Source organism: Orcinus orca, chromosome 18 (genome assembly GCF_937001465.1).
Source record: "Orcinus orca chromosome 18, mOrcOrc1.1, whole genome shotgun sequence".
NCBI lineage: Eukaryota > Metazoa > Chordata > Mammalia > Artiodactyla > Delphinidae > Orcinus > Orcinus orca.
This window is the reverse complement of record NC_064576.1, coordinates 45,517,780-45,542,112: the sequence shown is the minus strand read 5'-3', so window position 1 is coordinate 45,542,112 and position 24,333 is coordinate 45,517,780. Positions and strand designations below refer to the sequence as shown.

At 36.3% G+C, this 24,333-nt stretch overlaps 1 protein-coding gene and 1 pseudogene across 1 annotated transcript in view; both read left to right on the top strand.

Moving 5' to 3' along the window:
• The window catches only part of TDRD3 (tudor domain containing 3), a 197,858-nt gene extending 174,641 nt beyond the window's left edge, over positions 1 to 23,217 (top strand). Inside the window, exons 13-14 of the mRNA XM_004279927.3 lie at positions 16,763 to 16,888; positions 22,961 to 23,217. Of these exons, the coding sequence (XP_004279975.2) occupies positions 16,763 to 16,879 (117 nt within the window). The 3' untranslated portion in view covers positions 16,880 to 16,888; positions 22,961 to 23,217. The remainder of the gene's footprint in view (positions 1 to 16,762; positions 16,889 to 22,960) is intronic.
• Positions 1,789 to 23,217, top strand: LOC125961887 (trimethylguanosine synthase-like; annotated as a pseudogene).
• Positions 23,218 to 24,333: the final 1,116 nt, after the last annotated feature.

The window sequence follows — 24,333 nt, the reverse complement described above, 5'->3', positions numbered from 1 at the left end:
ATACATAATCTTTTGGTTGTCTTAAAGAACATAGTAGCTCCTCAATAAATATTTTGTTCAGTCATCAAATGATTGAAATGCCTGGCACATAGGTTCTTAATTACTTTTGTTTCCATTTCTTTAGTTTTCCTTCAAGGATTTAGAAATAGCAACCTCCCTTATTGTTCACTTCCTCAGAGTAATATTTGTTGACCCTTGACTGCCGCAGCAATTACTGATTGGAACTTCCAGATCAGGAGTTGGGAAGGAAACTGAAACTGCTTCCTTGTACCATCTTTTTCTTTGAATTAATTTTTTTTCCTTTTATATTTCCTGTTAAAGTTTTCTTTTCTGTTTGAATGTTACTAGGATAACAGACTTTTGTATTAAGAGTCTTACAATATAGCCCTAATAGAAAAATTCACAAGTCTTTTAAAGTAAACTAGTTTTTCTCATAAAGTAAAAGAACTGCATTCCCTTTATATTGCCTGCAAAGTTATAAAAATTTCCATCATTTTCTTTCACACTTTTGAAATCCTATGGTTTATAACAGCCTTCATAAATTGGCGACTTCCATCCCAGCTCTGACACAGAGCTTTTCAGCCTGTCCTGCTGTCTGTGTACATGCTGCTTGACATTGACAGGATTCTTGTCAAAATGGAGCTTTTGCATAAATTAGTGTTTAACCCTGGACAGGCTTTTCCTCCTCATTTCAATACAGCTTTTAAGAGACTGTGCTGCTCTTATCCATAGATAATGAAAGTGAAATTGGACTATTTTATCATGCATTTTACACTCTGAAGGAGTACCATAAACTTTACTAGTCTTATTTATTTTTCTTTAAAAAAAAAATGTATTTATTTATTTATTTTTGGCTGCATTGGGTCTTTGTTGCTGTGTGCGGGCTTTCTCTAGTTGCCGCAGGAGGGGGCTACTCTTCGTTGTGGTTTATGGGTTTCTCATTGCCGTGGCTTTTCTTGTTGCAGAGCATGGGCGCTAGGCACACGGGCTCAGTAGTTGTGGCTCATGGGCTCCAGAGCGCAGGCTCAGTAGTTGTGGCATATGGGCTTAGTTGCTCTGCGGCATGTAGGATCTTCCAGGACCAGGGCTCGTACCCATGTCCCCTGCATTGGCAGGCGGATTCTTAACCACTGCGCCACCAGGGAAGTCCTCTCACTGATTTCTCATTAAGCCCTAATTAGTAATTCTCAGTGTTACCAATTCTTGTACAATATAGACACCATCAGTGATAGCCTACTGTCCCTTCTTGTCCAGAGGACCTATTTGCCTTACTTTTTATTTTAATAAGCAGCTTACATTGTATGTGGGGGAGAAAGTGAGAGGAAGGGGAAGGAGTTTCGAGTTGCATAAAGGAGTACACTTTAAATAATCTTATGGATGAATTTAGAAGTTTTAAAAAGTTAATTGTTTTACCTTAATACTTTCCAGAAGGTACATATTAAGCATTGTGGATAATTTGTGTTTTACAGTAAGAACTGTAGCACCTAAATGATATCACATCCATTTTGTTTTATTAATTTTATGATGTATTTAAAATGTAAATTTTGATCTATTTGTATAAGCACTTGATTTTGATCTATTTCTTGGGTATTTGAAGCACCCAAGAAAATCTTTTGACTCTAACGCAGAGACTTTGTACCTTCCTGATTTTTTCTTACCATCATTGTTCCAGCCATGGCTGAATGGAGAAGGACCAATAGCTTCATTCTTGAACTACAAGAATATTTACATATTCTTGAACTACAAGAATATTACATATGAAATATCCTACATATTTACAAAAGTAGGAACAAACATTTATTTGCTTTTCCTTTGGGTATGATGATGAGCAAATTATTCTCCATAGTATATTATCAGTTCCCCCAGCCTCTGTTGAACATCTCAGATGTTTCAGGTGTGGAATTACATGTGACTAAAAACATGGTTCCTGAATTTCAATAAACCTAGAAATAGTATTATTACAGCAAAATATAATATGTTTAGTAGCCTTAATTAAATCAGGTGATATGTACTGTCTAATTTTTCTTTACCTAAGTTGATGGAAATGAGTTTATCTCCCTTATTATTCTTGGAGAAAAGCTTTGTGATACCTTTTCTTTCTTCAACAGTCTAACCATCAAAAATGATTGAGAAGAGAAGCTGAGCTTGGAAAGAAAATGATTTCTTTTAAAAAAAGCTAACTCTTCATATACCGAACATTTTGAAATCTCAACATGAGGGAAAAAACCTCATAAATTTAAGCATACTAAGAGTAATTTATACTTAGTTAACAGAAAGACGATATGTTATATCTTTACCAACATATTGAAATAATTAGAATAAATGATTGAGAATGTGAAGATTGGAGTTCCTTCTATACAATGCCTGCTTATAACTGGAACGTATACGCCAGGCACCGTATATGTCTGTGTTAGCTGATTTAATAACTACAGGAACCCTATGAAATAATTATTAGTATTCCCACTTAATACACATGAAAAAGTACAAATCCAAGTTCAGAGCCATTAAGAAACTTGCCTAAAATCATAGAGCTAATAAGTTGTAGAGCTGATGTTCAGTTTGCAGACTTGCTGACATCATAGCACATGATTTTACACTTTACCTGTAAATGGAGATAAATGATACCAACCTACTTTTTGTATAATGTATATAAAAATTTCATCATAGCAGTAAGTTTGTACTCAATATGTGATACACAGTTTTGGTAAAGTAACTATCAACTATTTAGTTCATTCAGTCTTAATTCTCTCTTTAAAATTTAGAGAATTTTAAATTGAGAAGCAAAGATGTATATGCAAGAGGTATTTCTCAAGGGGCTAGAAAATATTTTACAAAGAGTAGAAAAAGAATCAACCTATTCCTTTAACCTACAGTTCTATTCCTAAAAGCTTAATCTTATACTGTGAATCTCCTTTTATCTTCTAAATTTCACTGGAATCTAGTTTCAGGGTTAAACTACATTTTAGCCACCCATGTATGTTTTAGGTGGTAATCCTCCAATTTCCACTAGGCAAAAAAAAAAACTAACAAATTACCAAGATAATTTTATTTTAGAAAAACTGACTTAATATTATATAGTTATTCAGAACACCAATGATAAAACTATGCCAAAGTAATTAGTATCTTTCAATAGTGCATATATTCAATTACAGTTAAATTTAAAACTTTAGGTTGGGAAAATAATTCTCTTCAAATATACAATGAAATAGACCTGGGAGTAGGTTATAGACATTTCGTTTGTTGACAAGTACAGTATGAGCAAGGAATGATCAAGCAGCTGCTAAAAACATTAAAGCAAGGTCAGATTGCACTAATGATTATATAGAGTTTGCTCATCATGGGAAATAGTAGTATTATGTTGCAAGCAGACCATACATGCAATATTATTCTGAATACTAGGTTACATAGAATAGTAAATATTAAAATGTATAAAGGAAAATATGATCAAGATGATGGGAGATAGTGGAAATAATGGTATTTGACAAATGATTCCAGGAACTGAGTCTTTTGATTTTAGAAAATAGAAGACTAAGAGAAAGGCATAATACTTGTTTTAAAATAATTTAAAATCTTCCATATGGCAAAGGACATAGGCTTAACTAGAAAGCCCGGGTAGTTTGCACTTTCTAGAGAAGGATACAAAGGAGTGGGGTTGGCTGCCTGAGAAAGCCTTAGCATCCTTCACTTATTTGAAGGAGACAGAACCATCACACCACCTGTGTGTGATGTGTGGGGATGAATTTTGTACCTTGTAGATCAGATCATTGACTCCTGGGGCACCTCACAATTCTTAAACTACAGCTTTTATTAACTAGCCTGATAAAGACTTTTAAACATATTTTCTTCATGTTTCACTAAAGAGAAATCATTTTACTTCATTATGCAGACATTGTTAATATGGGTTGCTGGGTATGTATGGGATTTAAATGTGAAAATGATTATTACATTGTAATCTTATAGATAACTATAAATAATTTATAAATAACTATAAATAATCTTATAGATAGCTGCTATAAGATTCAAAATTTTAATTCTTTTCCTGTCAATCTTATGTTCCTTAGGGGTGAAAACATTAGCAAATGATTTTATTTTCTGTACTGTTAGATATTGCAAACCTTTTCTTAAAGTTATATAAAGCATGTCAAGTCGTCTCCTTTCCCTACTCCAACACTCAGTACTTTTTAATAGCAAAGATCTGGCCTGTATTTTATCAATTTGACATGGAGTTTTTTTTTTCTAATTCTGTTTCTTTAGCCTGTATTACAGGTCACTGAAGCACACCATAAGTACTTGTCTCAAGTGGTCAGTTACATAAAATGTACTGGGCTGACTGTTTTAGAATAAAAAGCAGTCTGGCATTATGATGTGGTAATTATTACTTTCAGAGAAAGAATTAGTTAATTCATTCTTAAAGTATATTGTATTAGTTACAAATTTAAGATGTAAAAATGGTATAACTTATGAGGGAGTGAAATGATTAACCACTTGTGATTAGTGCTCATAAGTTTTAACCGTAAAATATTCTAAAACATATTTGCTCAATTAGCATATTTGGGAAAGCAGTTGCTTTTGCAAGGGTAATTTATAGGCAATCACCTGAAAACATATCAACAGGCATAGATAAGCATTTTTCATTATTAATCATCATTGCTATACCTCTGCTGTTTAAATAGTGTTTCTGTTTTTTATGACATTTGATAAAATTGTAAGGGTATGGTCTTGGTATTAAGGCAAGATGTTCAAAGAGGTTAATCACGTTTATTTTTAGCTTTTTCTTAAAATATTCATATTTTAAGCAAATAATATCTTTAACTTTTGATTAATCATTTTCAGTAATGTGTCTTTGCTAATTTTCTCCTTTTGTTTGTTTTATTTGCCCTTTTTCTCTATAATTAAAAAAGAAGACCTCTTCCTAAAAGAAACAAAAACAGTGGTAACAATGGAATGATTTATAATGTGAAATCATTAGTTTTTGTGTATAGATGTTTTTCAAATTTCTGAAGAAATAAAAGGCAAGCAGGTGACAAGAGTCTTTCTCCTTGCATTGGCTCTTTCATTTTCTTCAGTGGCTTTTCCACTTTCCTTATCTGACAAAAGCAATTTGAGGAATATTCTTAACAGCAAACCTGATTTTTAGCAAAATCTGTGAGTCTTGATAGTTCAGTTGAAGTGAGCATGTATATATTACTGTCAAAGAATTACTTAATTCAGAATAATAGACAATGTATATGGCTTATTTGCTAAACTCTTTTTGGGTATTATCTCATGTAATGCTCCTTGTAAACCTATGAGTTGATTACTGCTGTCTATGTGAGAAAACTGAGATGTAGAGAAGTTGAGTAACACATGTAGGAAGTGGTGGAGTCTAAACTCAGACTCAGATCTGACCTAACAGACTGAGGTCTTAAATACCAATTCCATGATAAGGTATCTCTCAAGGGAATCTGAGTAGATTGGCATCTTTTGGAGCAGAAATATGCTTCCTACCCTGACTTCTGGACAAGCTTTGGAATCTATTTAACCTTTAGCTTTAAAAGAGGAAATGAGTTGGAGAGAGGTACACATTTTTACAAATCATATATTCATTCTTTGGACTTCACTATGGCATTTCAACAAAGATGCTGACCATTAAATGTTTATACTAGCCTCAGGGCAGAAGCCATCTACTTATTTAAAATTAATCTTTAGCCAGCTATTAGAAAAAAATAAGCAAAACTATCTGAAGCAAGAAATGTAAAATATACACTATGTGATGCCATGAAAAGAACTTTGGAGTGGACAGCCCAGGGGTCTTATTGAAGCATGGCCACTTACATAACTTTGGGTAAGTTACTCTGAGCCTTAGCTTGTTCATCTGTAGGATGAGATTAAGTAATTCAAAGCATTGTTGCAAGGATTAAATGAGATAAAATGCCAGGCACATAGTAGCATAATCATTCCCCTTTTTTCTATTCCAAGTTTTAAAGAAAGTTGGGTGTGTTTTTGAATGGAAGAGTATCAGTACTTTTATTATTTGAAGTTTGAAAAGGGTGACGTTTTCTAGTCTCTTTTGTATTATATTCTCCTAGTTGAAATATGGATGCAGCCTTTTGATGTTGAGTTGCATTTTCTTGAGTGTCTAAGCTGCCAAAAATAGCTTGTTTACTTTGTATTAAATAGTAGATCTTAACAATGTTAGAGGAAAGACAATGGTGGATAGTACTGTATTTGCTTTAACTGTCATTGAAACATCCAGTTTTCTTCCATGTTAAAGTTTAGTTGTCTTATTTAGGTAGTGCTTTAGTTGGCAGAGTACAGAATAAAACCCTTGAGGTAGGGATTCAGATGATTTCCTAATATCTGATAGAATCATCAATAATCCTTACCTAATTCTTATGTAACTTTAGAGAATATCCTCTTTTCTAAAAAGAGAATATCAGAACACAGTGAAATGTCTCAGAGTTCTCCTGAAACATTGTATTGCCGTTCCTCCCTGGCAGCCAGGCGCGCCTCCAGTCCTCCCCTCGGCCCCCAGCAGCGGAACAGCGGCTGGGAGGCCTTCCGGCGCCGTTAGCCGCGTGGCCGCCTCCTCTGCAGCGCTACGACGTACTGCGAGAAGTGGAGCTCCGGGGTGGAGATGTGTCTCTTCCTTGAAGACCTGCGGGAGGGCTCCTACATCCTCTGCCTCTGCTCCAGGGCGTTTGTGGAAGATTGGAAATTGTGCAGTTTGGGATTAAAAGGCTACTACGTTAAAGACGATGGCAACAGTGCAGGAGAGCAAGCTACAGAAGAGGAAGAAGGTGGTCGTCCCCAGGGCACTGCAGAGTCACGTGACAGCAAAGACGTAGGCCCAGATGAAAGTGAACTTGATTCTGAGGCTGAACTCATGAGAAGTATGGGACTGCCTCTTCAGTGTGGTAGGGTGTCTGCACATAAGAATTTTGAGGTATCTATGAATACTAGAAACAAAGTTTAAAAAGAGAAAAAACATCAAAAGAAGTACTTAGATGAAATTAAGAGAGAATCTTGGAGACAAGAATGTGAAGAAGATGACATTTTGGCTTCAGATTCAGATGATCCATCTTCATCTGAGAATGAGAACACCAGAAGGTATAAACTTCGAACCAAAAAAGACATTGAAGGTGAGAATCTTCCTGCTGAAAATACGTTATCTCCAAAGCTGGAAATTACGGAGCTCTGGGAGAAGTACTGGAAGGAATACCAGGGGGAACTGCTGTGGCAAAGCTGGCAAGAAAAGCATGCAGGTCAGACGCCGTCCTCAGAACCCTGGAACATCCCTAATACAGAGGCGGAATGGGAGCAGCATTATAGCCAGCTGTATTGGTATTATTTGGAACAGTTTCAGTATTGGGAAGCTCAGGGTTGGACTTTTCATGCTTCACAAAGCTGTGATACAGATACTTGTGTGTCTAAAACAGTAGTTGACAACAAGAAAGACGAAAATCCCACGAAAGCAGATGAACTTTCTTCTCCATCTTCATCAATGGATAGCGAAAGCTCTAGTTCAAGTGATAAAGATCATAATGAAATTCTTGATGGACTTAGTAATATAAGTCTGAATTCAGAGGATGTAGAACAGAGCCGATTAGATCCCTCTGTGAGTTGTGATGGACAGCAGAAGAGAATGCCTTGCTTAGGGCCAAAGTGAACCATGTAATGGAGGAAGCAAGGAAAGCAGCTTGTCTGGGAACAGAAGCACAAGCCAACCAGCTCAGGATTCACAAGAGTCATCAGAAGCAAACACAATCACAGGCAGACCACACCTCATCGGCACTGATGGAGATGAGAGTGGCAAAGATCCACCTGAACAGAAGCCAAGCAAATTCAAGAGGAGCCACGAACTGGACATTGATGAAAACCCGGATTCAGACTTTGATGTCGACGGTTCCCCTCTAGGATTCAAGCATGGCTCAGGACAAAAATATGGTGGAATTTCAAATTTCAGTCACCGGCGGGTCAGGTATCCACACAAGAATGTGAAGTACAAGTCAAAGTACTTGGACATGAGAAGACAAATCAATATGAAAAACAAACACATCTTCTTCACTGAAGAGCCAGGAAAAACTCTTTGCAAGAAAAGCAAAACTTTGAATAAGGTAGAAAAATTCCTAAAATGGGTAATGAACCAATGGATGAGGAAGCATCGCAGGAGTCAGTTTCTCATAACAACGTTCAAGATACTTGCACAAGCAGTGGTTCAGAGGAACAAGAAGTGTCTGTTGAAAAAGGGGATGACCCACCGGAGACGAGTGAGCCAGAACCTGGAAAGCGTCGTGCCATGTCTTCAGCTGGGGAAGTGGGAACAGAGAAAACTGACAGGGACAGCACAGAAGCAGCAGTGACAGATGAGGGTGACTGCCCCACCCAGGCTGCACCAGACCATCTTCAGGTAGAAGCCGGAGCTTAAAATAAGAAGAAGAGCAAGAACAGAAAGGGAATTGGTCTGCCTCCTGAGATCACTGCTGTGCCCGAGCTGGCAAAGTACTGGGCCCAGAGATACAGGCTCTTCTCCCCCTTTGACGATGGGATTAAATTAGACAGAGAGGGCTGGTTTTCAGTTACACCCGAGATCGCTGAGCACATTGCTGGCAGGGTCAGCCCGTCCTTCCAGTGTGACACCGTAGTCAACGCATTTTGTGGAGTTGGAGGAAATACCATTCAGTTTGCCTTAACAGGAAAGAGAGTGATCACCATTGATATTGATCCTGTTAAGATCGATCTTGCTCACAGTAATGCAGAAATTTATGGGGTAGCGGACAAGATTGAGTTCATCTGTGGAGATTTCCTGCAGCTGGCTTCTCGTTTAAAGGCTGATGTTGTGTTTCTCAGCCCTCCTTGGGGAGGACCACACTACACCACCGCCGAGATCTTCGACATCAGCACCATGATGTCTCCTGATGGCTTAGAAATTTTTCAGACTTTCCCAGAAGATCACTAATAATATCATTTATTTTCTTCCAAGAAATGCTAATATCAACCAGGTGGCGTCCTTGGCTGGGCCTGAGGGCAAGTGGAAATAGAATAAAACTTTAATAATAGATTGAAGGCAATCACTGCTTATGTGGGGGAACTGATCCGCAGATCAGCCTCTGAATCATAAGTGAAGTGGTATAGAGATCAAAAGATCATAGCGGTCAGAACACTATTCACTTGGAATTTCTTCTCTGTATTCACTGATACTTTGTACCCATAATCAAATGGGTATTTGTACCCTAATACACTTTTTCCCCACATTGATGCAGTACCATCCAGAATTTGCTTTTAAACATCCATTTATTTTATAAAGTTAGTGTTTTTTAAGTTTCTATTTGAAAAAAATATGAAATATATTTTGTAATATAGAAGTTTATATTCTTTTTCTATTAAAATGGCAGTGAAAGGAAGAAAAAAAAAACCATTATATTCTCAGCCATGCATTTTGGACCAGTTGCTTAGTAGTTAGATTTTGAATCCGATTTTGTTTCTTGTCTTGAATCAGTGTGTTTTTTTTTAATTAAATTTTATTTTTTTATACAGCAGGTTCTTATTAGTTATCCATTTTATACATATTACTGTATATATGTCAATCCCACTCTCCTAATTCATCACACCAACACCACTACCCCCACCACTGCCCCCCTTGGTGTCCATACGTTTGTTCTCTACATCTGTGTCTCTGTTTCTGCCCTGCAAACCGGTTGATCTGTACCATTTTTCTAGGTTCCACATATATGTGTTAATGTACGATATTTGTTTTTTTCTTTGTGACTTACTTCACTCTATATGATAGTCACTAGATCCATCCACGTCTCTAGAAATGACCCAATTTCATTCCTTTTTATGGCTGAGTAATATTCCATTGTGTATATGTACCACATCTTCTTTATCCGTTCGTCTGTCGATGGGCATTTAGGTTGCTTCAATGACCTGGCTATTGTAAATAGCGCTGCAATGAACATTGGGGTGCATGTGTCTTTTTGAATTATGGTTTTCTCTGAGTATATATGCCCAGTAGTGGGGTTGCTGGGTCATATGGTAATTCTATTTTTAGTTTTTTCAGGAACCTCTGTACTGTTCTCCATAGTGGCTGTATCAATTTACATTCCCACCAACAGTGCAAGAGGGTTCCCTTTTCTCCACACCCTCTCCAGCATTTGTTGTTTGTAGATTTTCTGATGACGCCCATTCTAACTGGTGTGAGGTGATAGCTCATTGTAGTTTTGATTTGCATTTCTCTAGTAACTAGTGATGTTGAGCAGCTTTTCATGTGCCTCTTGGCCATCTGTATGTCTTCTTTGGAGAAATGTCTATTTAGGTCTTCTGCTGATTTTTTGATTGGGTTGTTTGTTTTTTTAATATTGAGCTGCATGAGCTGTTAATATATTTTAGAGATTAATCCTTTGCCCATTGATTCATTTGCAAATATTTTCTCCCATTCTGAGGGTTGTCTTTTCGTCTTGTTTGTAGTTTGCTTTGCAAAAGCGTTTAAGTTTCATTAGGTCCCATTTGTTTATTTTTGTTTTTATTTCCATTACTCTAGGAGGTGGATCAAAAAGATCTTGCTGTGATTTATGTCAAAGAGTGTTCTTCCAAAGTTTTCCTCTAAGAGTTTTATAGTGTCTGGTCTTACATTTAGGTCTCTAATCCATTTTGAGTTTATCTTTGTGTATGGTGTTAGGGAGTGTTCTAATTTCATTCTTTTACTTGTAGCAGTGTGGGGTTTTTTTCTGCCACAAAATATTTGGTTAAAATAAATTATTACCGGACGTGGTATATTAAACAGATCATCTTAGAGCTGCTCTGAGGGAAAGAGGGATTATAATTCTGCCTTACACTTTATTCTAAAATGGTATCTTATTTCACTCAAAGTTTCAAAAACAGATAAATTAGTTTATTAGCATAAAATTTGCTTATGTTTAATGAAGGCTGAGATTTTTATTTTTCCCCATTTAGGTATAGAAGGTGAGTTTGTATTGTCAAATGAGAAATTTAATTCATAGAAGTCAAAAGCAGGGTTTAGATTTTCCCTGTGATAAAACGCAAAGACAACGGTCTCTGAACTGAGTCAGGGGCCTGTGTTCCCGTTCCTGTTCTTTCAGCAGTTCATTTTCTTATATTAATCAAGCCACTCAACCTAGCTGGTTCCTAGTGTACAGCAGAGGTTGAACCAGGTTGGGTTTTAGTTTTTGTGCTTTAGGGGTTACAGAACTTGGAAGAACTAAAGAAGAGAAAGCCAAGGGGATACTGCTTACATACACATGTAAAAACACCCACTGTAACCTGAGCCCATCTATTTTATATTGGAATTCTGTATAAAATTTCATTTGAAAGAAGAGTGTCACATTTACCCCAAAAATAGATGATGATTTTTAAAATTTAAATTTGCTCAATTAGATTATCCCCAAATCCTCTTCCAATTCTGGCATTCACTGTGTCTGTATTTTTTGTCCTCATTACTTGGAAGCATAGTGTGAAGGGCAGACAGGACTATGAATCAGAAGACCTACTAACTCAGGTTATGGTACTAATTACCTGAGCAAATTATAGCTTCTTAGGTTTTTGGACTAACTGTTCTTTACAGAAACTATCTGTTTTGTAGTCTGTGGTTCCAGGCTACCACAGACAGACCCAGTTTATTTTGTGGTGGAGTTGTAAATATGGAATTGGAATATATTTTTAAGCAAGAATAATTGGTAAACTAAGGTCAGTGTTAATCATAATACTTGAACCTGTAGGCACAGCTGTTATCCATAATCTTCAATTACTTTATTACTCTCCAATTTTCAGTTGGTCTAATATAATAGAATATTAGTATAATTGATCTAAAATAGATTACTTAAAATATTTTTAAGTTCTACTATTGGAATCCATTACATGAATTTTTGTTTTTGTTTTTGAATGGGGCAGAGGTACTTTATTTCATTACTTGGACTAAAAAGTAAAATCAAAGGTTAGAGTTTTCCAGTGGAAACCAAGAGGAAATGTTATGAATATCCAAGGTATAATCAAAATTATATATACAACCTAGAGCCAATTCAGAGAGCTCAATAATCTTCAAAGTGGTTTTCATACATTAATTAATGCTGATGGCATCCCAAGGGTGAAAGAAATTTAATTCTCATATTTTAGTTACGGATAACCACAGGAAGACTCTGAATGGATCAAGATGTGCCATTTTAATAAGGCAGGTCAACAAATATTTCATCAAATATCTACCACATCAGCAATATATGAGGCGCAAAGTATCCCACTGATGTGGCCTACTTTACAGCCTGTTTTTTTTTTTGTTTGTTTTAGACTTTATTTTATAGAGGAGTTTTAGATTCACAGCAAAACTGAGAGGGGTATGGGATTTCCCACATACTCTTCGCCCCCACACATGCATAGCCTCTCCCGTTTATCAACATCCCCCACCATCTATCAGTTGTACATATGTTACAATTGATAGACCTACATTAACTCATCATTATTTTCCAGAGCCCATAGTTTACATTAGGGTTCACTCATGGTGTGCATTGGGTTTGGACAAATGTATTGGGACATGTATCTACCATAATAGTATCATACAGGATAGTTTCACAGCCCTAAAAATCTTCCTGTGTTTTGCGTATTCATCCCTCCATCCCCCCTAACCCTTGGCAACCAATGATCTTTTTACTGTCCCTATTTTGCCTTTATTACATGATGTTTTGGGAAAGCAGGTTTGTCTTTAAAATTATTGTTTGCTTAGGTTTTATATTAAAATTAGTTGCTATTTCTATAAACTGACTACACAAGTTAACCAGACAGGCATAGGTGGTCTGGAAATTCATAAGTAGTTCATATGTGAATCACTCAAGGAGATATGTACTCATTAAGATTTCAGTGTTCAAAATATTCAGAGTTCAAGGATTATTGTTGAGGGTACGTTGTATACATTTTGTATGCTGGCTTGTGTTTTTGTGACTACTGTGCAAATTGTTAAAAGGAACTGACTAGAAAAATTTTTATTAAATTTCACACAAAGTAGCTATTAGAGGTGACAATATCAGTTAGTTTTTCCAAGTTTTTTGTGAGAGAATTGCCATCCCTGTTCCCTACTCCCACCAGTAATCAATAATCGTTTTCTCCTTACAAAGTCATTGCTGTGCAAAAATGCTGAAGAAATGGTAATGTAAGATGAGGCAATTCAGTAAGTTAAGTAAGTATGAACATGTTGCTGAAGCAGAGGAAAACATAGTATTGTCAGCGAATAGAGACCTCCCCACAGAAGTTCCATAAACGCAGCTTTTAGGCATTAGAGACAGAGGCAGAAGAAATATCCGAAAAGGAAAAGGCAAAGGGTGGCAAACCCAAACTTCCTGAATTTCAGAATTATTTTCCAGGCTGTCCTGGCACTTAGGAATAGGAAGTTTCCTCCTCTTCCATTTGCCTAGAGAGCATCCTTGGCCTCTACCTACTGGATGTAGTAGCAACTCCCCCCACCTACTCCTTCAGCTTGTAATAACCAAAAATGTCTCCAGACATTGGCTACCTCCCCTGCCTCCACACTGTGGGGTAGGGAAATCACTCCCATTTGAGAACCACCAGATCCACCACCTTCTTTAGAGTGGTGGTTTATATGCTTATCTGCACATCACCTTTATTTGTGGAACAGAGAACCTGACCTGTATTTAAATGTGTTTCACACCTCCTACTGAAGTATGTTCCAGGTTCGAAGTAACTGATTTACAATGAGCTTTTCCAACAGCTCATTTATAAATGAGGAAATAATGTATTTGTCTGTATTCTCACTCAAGATGTAGTTTGTGCTATCGAGAGACTAAAAATGATATGCAGGAAAGTTGTAGTTGTGACCCGTCAAATGTGTTTTATAGGTGAAGTTGTGTATCTCCTTTTTGCATTGGTGCTGTGACTCTTTTTTTCCTTTCAACATATCACTTCATTCATGTTTGGTGTCACAATGATTATTGAATATGTATCTTTTCATTAAAAGGAGTAATAAACTACTAAATATTGGCATAAAAAGAGGGCACATTTTGAATATTATTTATTTGGTATTTTAAAACCAGGTAAATCTGATAGCATGGTGAGCAAAAATCTGAGTCCCAATAAAATGGTTCTAAATCTCAAAAGCTTTGTTGAAGATGGCATTGGTCAGTTCCATTTTTGTGAACGTTATCACCAATCTTTTAAAGAACATTGTCTGAGTTAGAAACAAAATGGCCCTGGTCTGGACTCTTTCTCTAGTGAGCTCTGTGACTTGGGAAAATCACCTCTCTGGGTTTAGAGATTCCTCATCTGTCAAATCTAAGGGGACAGACCAGATAGCCTTCCAGGACTGTGCCAGCTCAAAATACTGTCAGATTTTTTTTAAATGTTCATGAACTGTGAAATTAATTTTTTTTTTAGTTCTAAAGCTGTTACAGAGTAGTGAAACTAAAGGAAGAAGATAAAGGTATAAATTTCATTCAAAGATGACTCCAAATAAACTGATCTATTAAATTGAGTTGTGTGTTATATGGAAAGGGGTGCTCATTCAGTGCTAAAAATTACTAGCTCTAAACTGTATGAAGTGATTTTTGTGGGTAACCAGGTTTGCCCCCGACTACTCTGTGGGAAGAATATTTCAAAGTTAAAAAAGCAAGATTGTGCCTTTGACAACTGAAAACCAAGCTGTCAGAATTATTTTTATTTTTTGCTTCCATTTTGTATAAAATGATTGTGAAGACATCAAATAATGTCAAAGAAATCTCATGGTTGGTCATCTCTATAAAACCATTTAATCGGTTATGGTTAGTATAGTCTGAGATTCTTTTAAACAATAGAGATAGTTTTTCAAATAGCAATGGCATATTTATTATATAAATCAAGGTCACTCACTCAGTAAATGTAGTGTCCTACCTTTAATACTATATTTTATTGATAAAGTATATAGGTTTTTAGATGTCCTCTAACCAGTTTTGCAGCTGGGTGTGGAGAATAATATTCCATTCTAATTCCTAGAATAATTACTTCACCTTCTATAGCAGCAAACATATTTTTATCCTTCTCAGTTAATATGCACAGTTGCAAATGTCATATATCATAAAAATAGTTTCTTTTCAAATTTAGCTATAAGATTTGACAATAATCATTCAGAGCAGTGACCATATTAATAAAAAAATATTTCTCTTATTTTCTGAGCACTTTAATTTTTCTTCCTGCATCTTGATTGCTTTACTAAATTATAGACATAATATCTGATACTTCTAACCATTTTGAGATTGATTATTAATGAAAGGGGCATAGAGAAAGGAGAACTAATCTGGAAGTTTGTCTCTAAAATGTTGTTATTGAGTTATGACAGATGTGTTGTCAGATTTCTCTATTCTCTTATTTAGGTGATGATGGCCCCTTAAGGGTGATCATTAATTTTGGGCAATTAGTTTATTTCTTTTACATGCAGACTGAGATGTAAGGATTTAAATAGCAGTGTCTGAATCAAAACTCAGATTTATCTTCGAAGTATTAGGGCAAAGTCACAAAGCTTTCCTGGACTTCAGTGTCCTTTATATAAAATGGAGATAACGGTTCTTAAGAATACTGTGGAGAATGCCTATTAATGAGTGATATGTTCGTGCCAAATATTAAATATCATTTCTAAATAATAGGATTTGATCAAATTATCATAGCATCTTTCTACTTGCATCAAGTAAAATTGCGATAGTTGATCTGTAAAAATTAAAGAATAGAACTCAGTCTTTCATATAACTCCATTTGCTTTTAGGGTCAAAGGAAAGCAATCTTTTGGGACAGAAGATTCAATGATTAAGGAGGAATAGGAAGAAATAGGATAAATTTCCTAAATCATGCAAATTATTGTGCTCTGATAATTCAGCTGGAATTTAAACTCTGCTTTTGAAATAGATACTGTTTCTTTCATAAACAAAAATGAGAGCCAATTTTTTTCTCTCTATGAAGGGAACATACTTCACAGCTGCATTAATTTAAAACACTACAATAACAGGGTGGCAGCACTCAGTAAGAAACCAGTGTGGCTTTTGGCTACATTTCTGTTGCTTCTAAGTCCTTTTCAAATATTGTAATTAACTATACTGTTTCTGCTGTTTATTCTGCTTATACTAATTTATCCATGCCATTCCTTGAGTTGCTGGTTCTACCCCCTTAGTAAGAAAGAATATGAGAAGAAAACAGTTTGCGTCTTACTGTGGCGATTGCTGTGTCTTGCATGAAGCTTTCTTTATATGGAAATTGTATTTCTCTCCTCATTCCAATCCATTATTTTTTTCCTGTCTCTAGATGTAAGGTTCTTAACGATGTTGGAGATTTCATCAGATGAGGACAAACAGCTGGTGAACATTCTCTGGCTCCTCAATCCCTTTTCCATATCTTACTAAAACCCCTTTCCATGATAAATACCTGGAAATATTTAGAAGCCCAAATATTCAATTAAAATTGTATTACGTTGCTCGCTTTTCTGTGTTTTCACCACATTGTGTCAAGTCATTTGAGGAGATAACCATAATATTATGTGGAAATAGTTTCCTTTTCTAGAATTAAATTTGATTCTAATGTTACTACTATAAATTTCATCCTACTATTAACAAGGACCAAAAGAGTTTTAACAATGTCCTTGCCTTTTTTTTTCTTTCCCCTGCCGCCTACTATTATAAAAATTGACAGATGTGAATCCCAGGGCAGCTTCTAAGAGGGTATATCAAAATGGGGACCATAAAATGTATTTAATGTAGGAAACTTGGAACTGTTTTGAACATGTTAAATCACTACTCTTTGCAAATAGGAAGAAGAAGCCACCTATGACCAAACTCTTGAATTCCGTAGAGGAGGTGATGGCCAGCCAAGACGATCCACTCGGCCAACCCAGCAGTTCTACCAACCTCCCCGGGCTCGGACCTAATGTGAGAAGGTAAAGTTGACATTGTGAGGAGCTTTCCATGTAAAGAAAGATACTATCATGTTAAATACATAAGTCCAGTTATATATAATATTATATATAATAATATATAAATATTATATATATATATATAATATTTCATAATAACATATAGACCTACCTCATTTTATTGTGCTTCATTGTATTGCACTTCACAGATATTGCATTTTTTACAAATTGGAAGTTTCTGGCAACCCAGCATCAAGCAATTCTATCAGTGCCATTTTTCTAAAAGCATTTGCTCACTTTTCTGTCTCTGTGTCACATTTTGGTAATCCTCACAATATTTCAAACTTATTATTATTATATTTGTTATGGTGATCTGTAGTCAGTGATCTTTGATGTTACTATTGCAAAATGATTATGACTCACTGAAGGCTCAGATGATGGTTAGCACTTTTAGCAGTAAAGTATTTTTAATTAAGGCATGTACATCGCTTTTTAGACATAATGCTATTGCACACTCAATAGACAACAGTATAGTGTAAATATAACTTTTATATGCACTGGGAAACCAAAAACTTAGGGTGATTATTTTATTGCGATATTCACTTTATTGTGGTGGTCTGGAACTGAGCCCTCAGTATCTCTGGGGTTTGCCTGTAATAGAAGAAAATTAATGTTTTAAAACTACTTTCAATTATAAAGTATTTAAGATAATACCATAATTACAAACTACTTTTTCTCCAAACCTTTCCCTGCAAATGCTATCCCTAATCCCCTTTTTTCTCTATACCTACTCTTTTCTATTGGAGGTGATGACAATCAGTGAAATGACTATAGGTTTGAAAGCAGGAAGAAGATGAAAGAAAACAAAGGACTAAATAATTATCAACCTGGGTAATTGAGTTTATTTTTTGTTTAATTGATTTCAGTCCTTTTTAAGAAAGAGGAAATGTTTCATATATATCTTCAGGAATTGGATGAAGACAACATGACTGCTTATTGAGATGTAATTTTGGGGCCTTATGCTGTCAGTACAGAAACTTTCATCTTAGAGTTTCAGAAAGAGAGGTGGTATCTGAAAATCATCTTCAGTAGGAAGGAAGAGAAATATAACAGTGTCAACAAATTATAGGACCAATCTAAGACATTCTCATTTTGATGAACAAAGACCTTACTTCTTAATATGTTTTTAGAAAGAAATACTTTCACCATCTTTGGTAACATTTCTATTTTTTCCTTATGCCAGGGTTTTTGAATATTTTTTTTAATAATTAGAGTTTTCCCGTTACAGCTTTTGTTATACATCACATAAGACTATTTTAGACTTTATATCTTTTTTCTTAGTCTCTTCTTAGTAGCAAGACTATTGAGAATTTTTAAGAAATTGTTCCCAATTCCTTATTTCAGCTGTTCATTCTGAAATGCTGTTATCCACATTGTATTTGTCCCCTACTGTGTGACTCTCAAACCAGCCAAGACTGTTTAGCACTTGAAATGCAGCTAGCCTGAATTGAGATGTGCTATAAATAAAAAATGCATACCAGATTTCAGACTTAGTTTGAAAAAAAACTCAATAATTTTTATTATTTATATATCAAAATGATAATATTTTATAGATTGGGTTAAATAAAAAGTTATTACAATAATTTCACCTGTTTATTTTTACTTTTTAATGTGGCTACTAGAAAAGTAAGAATTACGTATGCCTCACATTATATTTCTGGACAGCAATGTTCCAGAGTCTTATATCTCCTGCAGCTTCCCCAAAGCTCTTTCATTGGTTAAAAATTAGTTCTGTCATCCTAAATGAAGAAATGTTTTCCTGTATTTTCTAGCCCTTTGCTCCTTATGTAATAGTGTGCCTGGAGCAGAAGCCTGATGCTATTTGACTTCTGATTTACCCGAGTAAGCCAGTATAGCACCTTTTTCCTCTTATCGTTGGTTTTTCTTTGCACTTAATACAAGGCTGTCAAGTAAACAAACGTGACCTTTTGCCCACAGTATCACAGAAGAGCTACTTCTTGACTTCGGGCATTTTTCTGTAGCATGCAAGAATTGACCAAAGCAGAATCAAAGTATACGTAAGGACTTCAGCAACTTTACATTGTGCACGGTTGAACATCCACTTTTAAAATAAGCTCAGTGTGCTTATAATTAAATCTTATTTAAGGTAAATGAAAACAGAATTCCCTGTTAGCTTTCCAGGGTCTTCTAAATTGTTTACAACAGGTTTTAAAATGAGGCCAAAGGTTCTCAACCCTCTGATTGCTCTAGGACAGTGGATGCAGGACTCTAGGGCTCTTCAAGGGTGCCTTAGGGCTGTTGATGGGAGGGCTAGAAGTAGAGAGAAGATGGTGGGAGTGAGTAAGAGTGTAGCCAATGGATAGAACTCTCAGTCCTCTGGCCTCTTCTTTAGTGTCTTTCATATGTTTTATACATTAGGGTTCCATCAAAAATTTCCTTTGAAAAAGAGTACACTGCTTAAAAGTAAATTATAAACCATAGCCCTGGGGTAATTGTAGCTTATTCGTATCAAACTGTACAGTGCAAATTGTTCCTAATCAACTAAAACGTTACAATCTTGTACAGTGCAAATTGTTCCTAATCAACTAAAACGTTACAATCTAAGTGGTTCTCTATGTTCCCTGAGCTAAAACTTCCATCTTTCCCAGATGCTTGCTTTGGATTATACTGTTGACATGGAAATCCTCACAGTAAGAAAATTAATTTTGGTGGGGGACAGTCCCATGATGGTATCACTAGAAAAACCTCACTGCAAAATTTACTCTAAAAATTAATTAGTAAGACACGTGATCTTTTTTTTTTTTTTAACATCTTTATTGGGGTACAATTGCTTTACAATGGTGTGTTAGTTTCTGCTTTATAACAAAGTGAATCAGTTATACATATACATATGTTCCCATATCTCTTCCCTCTTGCGTCTCCCTCCCTCCCACCCTCCCTATCCCACCCCTCCAGGCTGTCACAAAGCACCGAGCCAATATCGCTGTGCCATGCGGCTGCTTCCCACTAGCTATCTACCTAACTACGTTTGTTAGTGTGTATATGTCCATGACTCTCTCTCGCCCTGTCACGGCTCACCCTTCCCCCTCCCCATAACCTCAAGTCCGTTCTCTAGGAGGTCTGCGTCTCTATTCCTGCCTTACCCCTAGGTTCCTCATGACATTTTTTTTTCTTAAATTCCATATATAACACATGTGATCTTGGTTGAAAAAACTTATTTATTCATTTTTGTACTTAGTTCAAACATATGTTATGAAAAATTGTGAAGTAGAATTAAATATACTATCTTTGAATGGGAGGTTCAGAAATAAGAATTATACTTTTTGCTTTTGTCACACAACTGAATATATTATTTTCTTTTTTTTTAAGTTGATACATATATTACTTTTTTTTCTTAAGATATAATTTTAAATGAAAGGTTTTTAGCATAGGACTTTTATTTTTTTATTATTTTTAATACATCTTTATTGGAGTATAATTGCTTCACGATACTGTGTTAGTTTCTGTTGTACAACAAAGTGAATCAGCCACATGCATACATGTATCCCCATATCCCCTCCCTCTTGCGTCTCCCTCCCACCCTTCCTATCCCACCCACCCCTCTAGGTGGTCACAAAGCATGGAGCTGATCTCCCTGTGCTTCCCACTAGCTGTCTATTTTACATTTGGTAGTGTATTTTGTTTTTATTTCCTCATTCCTGGTTTCCATTTAACTTAAACATTTAAAAAGAAGATATACACTGTATCCAGCCATTTGACTTCCAGCAAATATAAGCATGAATTCTAACATATGCTGAAATTTTTGTAAGATTTTGTTATTTAAAATTATTCAAGATAGTAAGAAACACTTAAGACACTTTCTTTTATCAGTTCTAAAGAACATAATTTCGTAGTCATAATCTTTATGTTTTGGGTACTTTGCTAGGTGATGAATGACCCATAGTAGCTGCGAAGTAAGTGTTTTTTAAATCAATGTATTAAATCCAAGATTTAAAGTTGTTGATGTGTAATTTACATTCTTTGATTATCCTAAGAAGGTTTTTTACAAGCCTTCTATACCATCGCCACCACCGCCCACCCCTACATACTCATATACTTCCCCAGAAGTGGAAAGGGAATTAGATTCTGCTTGAGCCTGGTACTAAGGACAATATCAGTGCTTAGCAAAAGCAAGAGATAGCTGGGAGTTAGGGCTCAGTGGAGGAGGAGGTCTCTGGGGGCAATGTGGGAAATAGGCCTAGGTCTGAGAGAGTGCTGGCAAGTCAGATTCACCCCCTGAGGGGAGAGAGGGCCCAAAACCTCTAGTTCCTGGGCTCGTCATTGTTACAGACAACTTAGAGATAAGAGCATGTATGGATAGAGAAAGTATACATAGTTATTTAATCAGTGAAAATGACCAGAACTATGTGCATTTGGAGAAGTCTCTGACATTATTGGAGTCCTAGGAATTAGATACCAGTTATTGGTGGTGGCAGAAGAGTACGGCTTTAGACACGTTAAGAGTTTGACTTTGATGTGTTTGGTGCTATCATGAACTTCTGAATAAGAATTATATGATTAAAATTAAGCTTAAGAAATATTGCTGTTATGACATATATGTACTACTAGGTATAAAATAGAGAACTAATGAGAACCTACTATATAGCACAGGGAACTCTACTCAATGCTCTGTGGTGACCTAAATGGGAAGGAAGTCCAGAAAAGAGGAGATATATGTATACATATGGTTGATGCACTTTGCTGTACACTTGAAACTAACACAACATTGTAAATTAACAATACCTCAATTTAAAAAAAAAAGAAATAAATATTGCTGTTGGATGTAGGATGGATTACAACACCAGGAGGGAAAGAATCTAAGAAGCTATTGCACTGGTCCAGTCAAAGAGTTACAGCCTCGTGTCCTGCTGTAAAAGGAGAGAAATGGCAGACCTGTGTAGAAAGACCTTGTCACACACATCAGCAGGAAGCTCCCTAGTGCCATGGAGGTTAAGGCTAAGTATGCAAAGTGGTTTAATAAATGGTGACTCACTTTTAATTTTATTTCTAGTTTCTTATTTGTTTCATGAAAGAGTAGTCTTCACAGTTTTGCATATTAACCAGAAACCTTGAAACCAATAGCTAAGCATAGACTACTATATAAATACCATGACTTTGTTTATTTTCTAAGGTCCAGGTTTTAGCACCATTTGTAGCTGGTAAAAGATGGATTTTTAAATGGCTTTTTTTTTTTTTTTTTTTTTGGCAATCTAGATCAGCATCTTTTTGCAAAATTTTTCAAATCAAGGTCAGGGAAGTGATTGCCATAAAGACAGCTATTATTACAGGACCCCGTGATGCCAGCTGGATAGGCATCGTGTGAGGATAATAGTACCCAAAGCTCTTTATTTTCTAATCAGGAGACTATTTACCTCAGAAGACTTCTGCGCTGTTTGAATGCAGCCGTGGGAATGCTACCCATCCCTGCCCAACCATTCTTTCATCCATGAGACTGAAATAGGACTGAAGCAAACAAGGCTTCTCTCACCACCTCTCTCAGCCTTTTCTGTTGTCACCACCCAGAGTGTTTCTACTAGAGTGGTATCTGATAAAGGTGGGGGGCAGGCAAGGGGAGGCGACAGACTCAAGTAAATTACTTGTGAGACTAAACCAGCTCAAAGGTGTTCAAAGGGGAAATGGAGGTAGGTAGAATGGGGGTAGAAGTGCATTGGCAGACTGCATCATTTTTAGGTCATCCTCTGTTAAACTCTACTCAGTTAATCCGAATTCCTGAAGTGCACATGCTAGCAATAGAGGGACTAACAGTGACAGAGATGTACTTTAAGAATTTCTAGAAGAAAAAATTATTTAAAATATTTTGCTTTTTGTTTACATACTGATTTATAGAAATTATAAATCAGTTTATTTATAAATCAGTATGTTTATGAATTAACAGTGTCCAATTTGCTCTACTTGTGATCTATTGATACTTATACAAACACTTCACATTTACAGGTAAGTTTCAGCAGTGTATCTTGCGTATGGAAAAGTCAATTTGAGGGTCCAGTTTCACTTTCTTCCTCTCTTTTTAAATAGAGTCTTTGTGAAGAAAGGAGCTGTTGACTGAAACATCCTGGTCAAAACCTGTTGATAGACCTCCTACTTGCCCTTCAGAATAAGATGGAGCCATGGTGGATATTATTATTTGGAGAACTAAAAGACAGATTTTAGGGGCAAAAATTCAACCCACATAAAGAATGGGGGAAAAAATACAATAAATTAAGCAAATACCTTTTACAAGTGAAAGAATTTTTTCTTCTGCCATCAATAAAACCAGTGCACTATTAAATACATTGTTTTGCTGTATGTTTTATTTGCTGAATGTTATTTTTCTTGTTCATCTGGTACTAACCCCATACTAATTGCCTTCTGTAGAATGGCAATTACAGCATACTGATGCCTCCCTGTAATTACAGAATAAACTGACTTACACAGCTTGCCACATTTCTTACAAAACAACCTGAAGCCAAATAGCAGTTCTTAGTATGGTAACACTACTAAATATGACAGCAAAAAATATTCAAAACTTGTATATGTTGTTTTAGCACTCTATGAATGTAATTTGATTGAAAAACAGGCATTCCCTTCCTTATAAAATGTGCAGTGGATCTCTTAAGATGCATCTGGTTGCAGATAACAGAAAACACAGCTCAAACTGGCTTAAACACTAAAGTACTGACTGACTTCACTACCAGAAGCACAGTAGATTTCAGCTGGTTTAATTTAGTGACTCAGAGTTGTCATGAAAGGTCCTGATTCTTTGCATCTCATTTCTGCTTTCTCTGGCATAAGCATTCTACAGCAGGCTGCCCCATGTGAGCCCAGGATGGCTACAGCTTCCTGAGCTATTAAATCCAGGGATGCGGTTGGGGTCCCTTCCAGAAGTGCACTTAGAAGAGAAGTGAAGCTTTCAGACTCAGGCCACATTTACCTGTATTGTGTGACTTTTCAACCTATGAACCAGAAACTTCAGCAAGGGTCTGTGGGTTAGTTTAGGCCTGATCCAAGTGTCCCACCCTTACAAGTGGGGGCCATCTGCTTTCCTGGAAGCATATTCGATTTGAGGCAGAGGATATATATCTGAAAGTCAGGATACTTGCCGAAAGGAGGGGGAGAGGTGTTGAAGAAGCAACCAGAATGTCCATTACAGAGAACCAGTACGTCTAAACTACAAACTCTTAATTTAATAGGACAAAAATAATAGTCTTAGTCCTATGAAGTAAGAAGTGAGTAGTTAAAAAGAAATAAGGAGAGGACTTCCCTGGTGGCGCAGTGGTTGAGAGTCCGCCTGCCCATGCAGGGGACACGGGTTCGTGCCCCGGTCCGGGAAGATCCCACATGCCGCGAAGCGGCTGGGCCTGTGAGCCATGGCCGCTGAGCCTGTGCGTCCGGAGCCTGTGCTCCGCAAC